Source organism: Hemisphaericaspora subhashii (genome assembly GCF_019202705.1).
Source record: "Hemisphaericaspora subhashii strain CBS 10753 chromosome Unknown scaffold302, whole genome shotgun sequence".
Classification (NCBI taxonomy): Eukaryota; Fungi; Ascomycota; class Pichiomycetes; order Serinales; family Debaryomycetaceae; genus Hemisphaericaspora; species Hemisphaericaspora subhashii.
The window spans coordinates 1-1,953 of NW_026057444.1; the positions used below are offsets into that span (position 1 = coordinate 1).

A 1,953-nucleotide genomic window follows, 5' to 3' on the forward strand; every position below is an offset into this window, starting at 1 on the left:
TTGATAATATCTTCATGAAAAATTGAAATTGTAAATGATTCGGGATATTAGATTCATTTTCGAATAATATTTTTGTCAGAATTAAATCGTTTATTAAATGCTTTGTTTTAACTTGAAAATCTTGCTTTTTGAACTGATTCTTGAACTTGATAACCAATATTATCACCAGTAGCATATTGAATTTCTGCTAATGAAAATGTTTTAATAACTCTACCCATCTTCCGTTTAGCTTTATCAATTCTTTGTGTGATATCTCTAAATCTTTTGGTTAAAGCTTCCGATTTTCTTTTTAATAATGAATGAACCTTGTTGAGCTCCGTTTAATTTACCCTTCATAAGACCTCAAGTCATACGAGTAGGAAACACTTGTTCACGATTACCAGCACCTGACATCTTGAATTGTTGTTTACTTTATGAGATGTATTGGGAAGTGTAGATGTCTATTGGAATTGCAATTGATTGAGTGATATCAACACAATCGATAATGGGTTTGAACGATGAATTGAAATTTAATTGTAATTTGTTGGAATAAATACGTTATATCTGGCGCTACCAACCCTTCATTTAAAATCTTTCAGATCGTGTGTCGCCCAATTTTACGACAATAAGACTCAAACAAGGTAAACAATTTAGAGATAGATCTTCTATTGCAAACACTTCAGCCCATGAGCCTTCTTGGTATATCAAGACACACTCCAAGTTCTGCAACAACTCAGCCCCTACTTTTTCCTTGTTGGTAATTAAAAAACAGCAGCTCTCCCAAAGCGACCAGTCACACTTTATCTGACTGCAATATCCAAGATTGCTGAGAATAAGACGATCATTCCAAGATGCCTAGTCAAGTAATGCAACACATGGAATATTCAATGGGAAATGGATGATATTCAGATGGAAAATAATGTACAATTTGCATTCCAATTCTGTTATTTAAGCTTCAAAGTAAGTAATTTCTGATTGATAAAATATTCTTAGGAAGAAAAATGGTTGCAATTTTTAGAAGTAATTAAATATAAATTCTCGATTGCGAAAAAACAAAAGAACTTCAATTTTATTTGTACACTTTTCTTGTTCACTTTACAACAAATAGATCAAACACTACAAATTTAACAATAATGCCTTTTCAAATCTTTTCAAAGAATTCACAAAAATCTTCTGATTCAAAATCATCATTATTATCCAAGACAGAATTCAACAAACTTGAGAAGAACTTGAAGACTCTTTATTTCACTGGATTATTCCAGAAAAACCAGGCAACCGCCAGGTTCATTGCCAAATACCAAAAGGCAAAATTAAATTCCTCCTATCCAATGTCAATGAATGAATTCTTGAAATCCATTTATAACGAGACACCCCAAAATGAGATACCCGAGCAAATTCACAAATTGTTCGTTCAAATTGCCATGAATGAAGACATAGAAAGCCACAATCCTGTTCCCGCTGACAATACAAATAAATCATCAATCGAATTGGAATCATCTTTTGACAATACCGTCACTGTTAACAATGCTTCAACATCTGCCACTACTGTTGCTGATGAAACCACCTGTACTCCTGTTGTTCCTGATGTTGTTTTTGCTGAAACCACCTGTACTGTTGTTGTTCCTGATGTTGTTTTTGCTGAACCTACCACTACTGTTGTTGTTCCTGATGCTGTTGTTGCTGCTCCTGTTGTTATTCCTGCTGCTGCTGCTCCCACTGCTACAACCACTAGTATTCCTCCTATTGCTGCTACTACTGCCACCAAAACAATTTTGCTGTCATCTGATACAATTTTATTTTCAGCGGACGATGAGGACCCAGAAGAAGAAGAAGAATTCGAGTTTCACGCCATACAAAATACCACAACTTCATTTAAGTCTAAACTTTTTAACACCTGGTACAAAACCAAAATTCGTTCCAAGGCGTTTAGAATCAAGAGTGTCAAACAAATCAAGAAATTGTTCACGTTCTTTT

General features: G+C 34.2%; 2 protein-coding genes across 2 annotated transcripts; one reads left to right on the forward strand and one right to left on the reverse strand. All coding sequences in view use genetic code 12, as the record gives it.

The window, feature by feature from the left end:
- Nucleotides 1-107: 107 nt before the first annotated feature.
- J8A68_005994 (uncharacterized protein) lies at nucleotides 108-393 on the reverse strand (the record flags this gene model as incomplete). Its single annotated transcript, XM_049410122.1, has 2 exons — nucleotides 108-274; nucleotides 354-393. The coding sequence occupies 2 exons, from the start codon at nucleotides 391-393 to the stop codon at nucleotides 108-110; spliced, it is 207 nt and encodes a 68-aa protein (XP_049260726.1).
- Nucleotides 394-1,112: 719 nt separating this feature from the next.
- J8A68_005995 (uncharacterized protein) lies at nucleotides 1,113-1,953 on the forward strand (the record flags this gene model as incomplete). The annotated part of the gene is made up of 1 exon (XM_049410123.1): nucleotides 1,113-1,953. A coding segment is annotated over one exon (841 nt), but the record flags the coding sequence as incomplete, so codon positions are not given.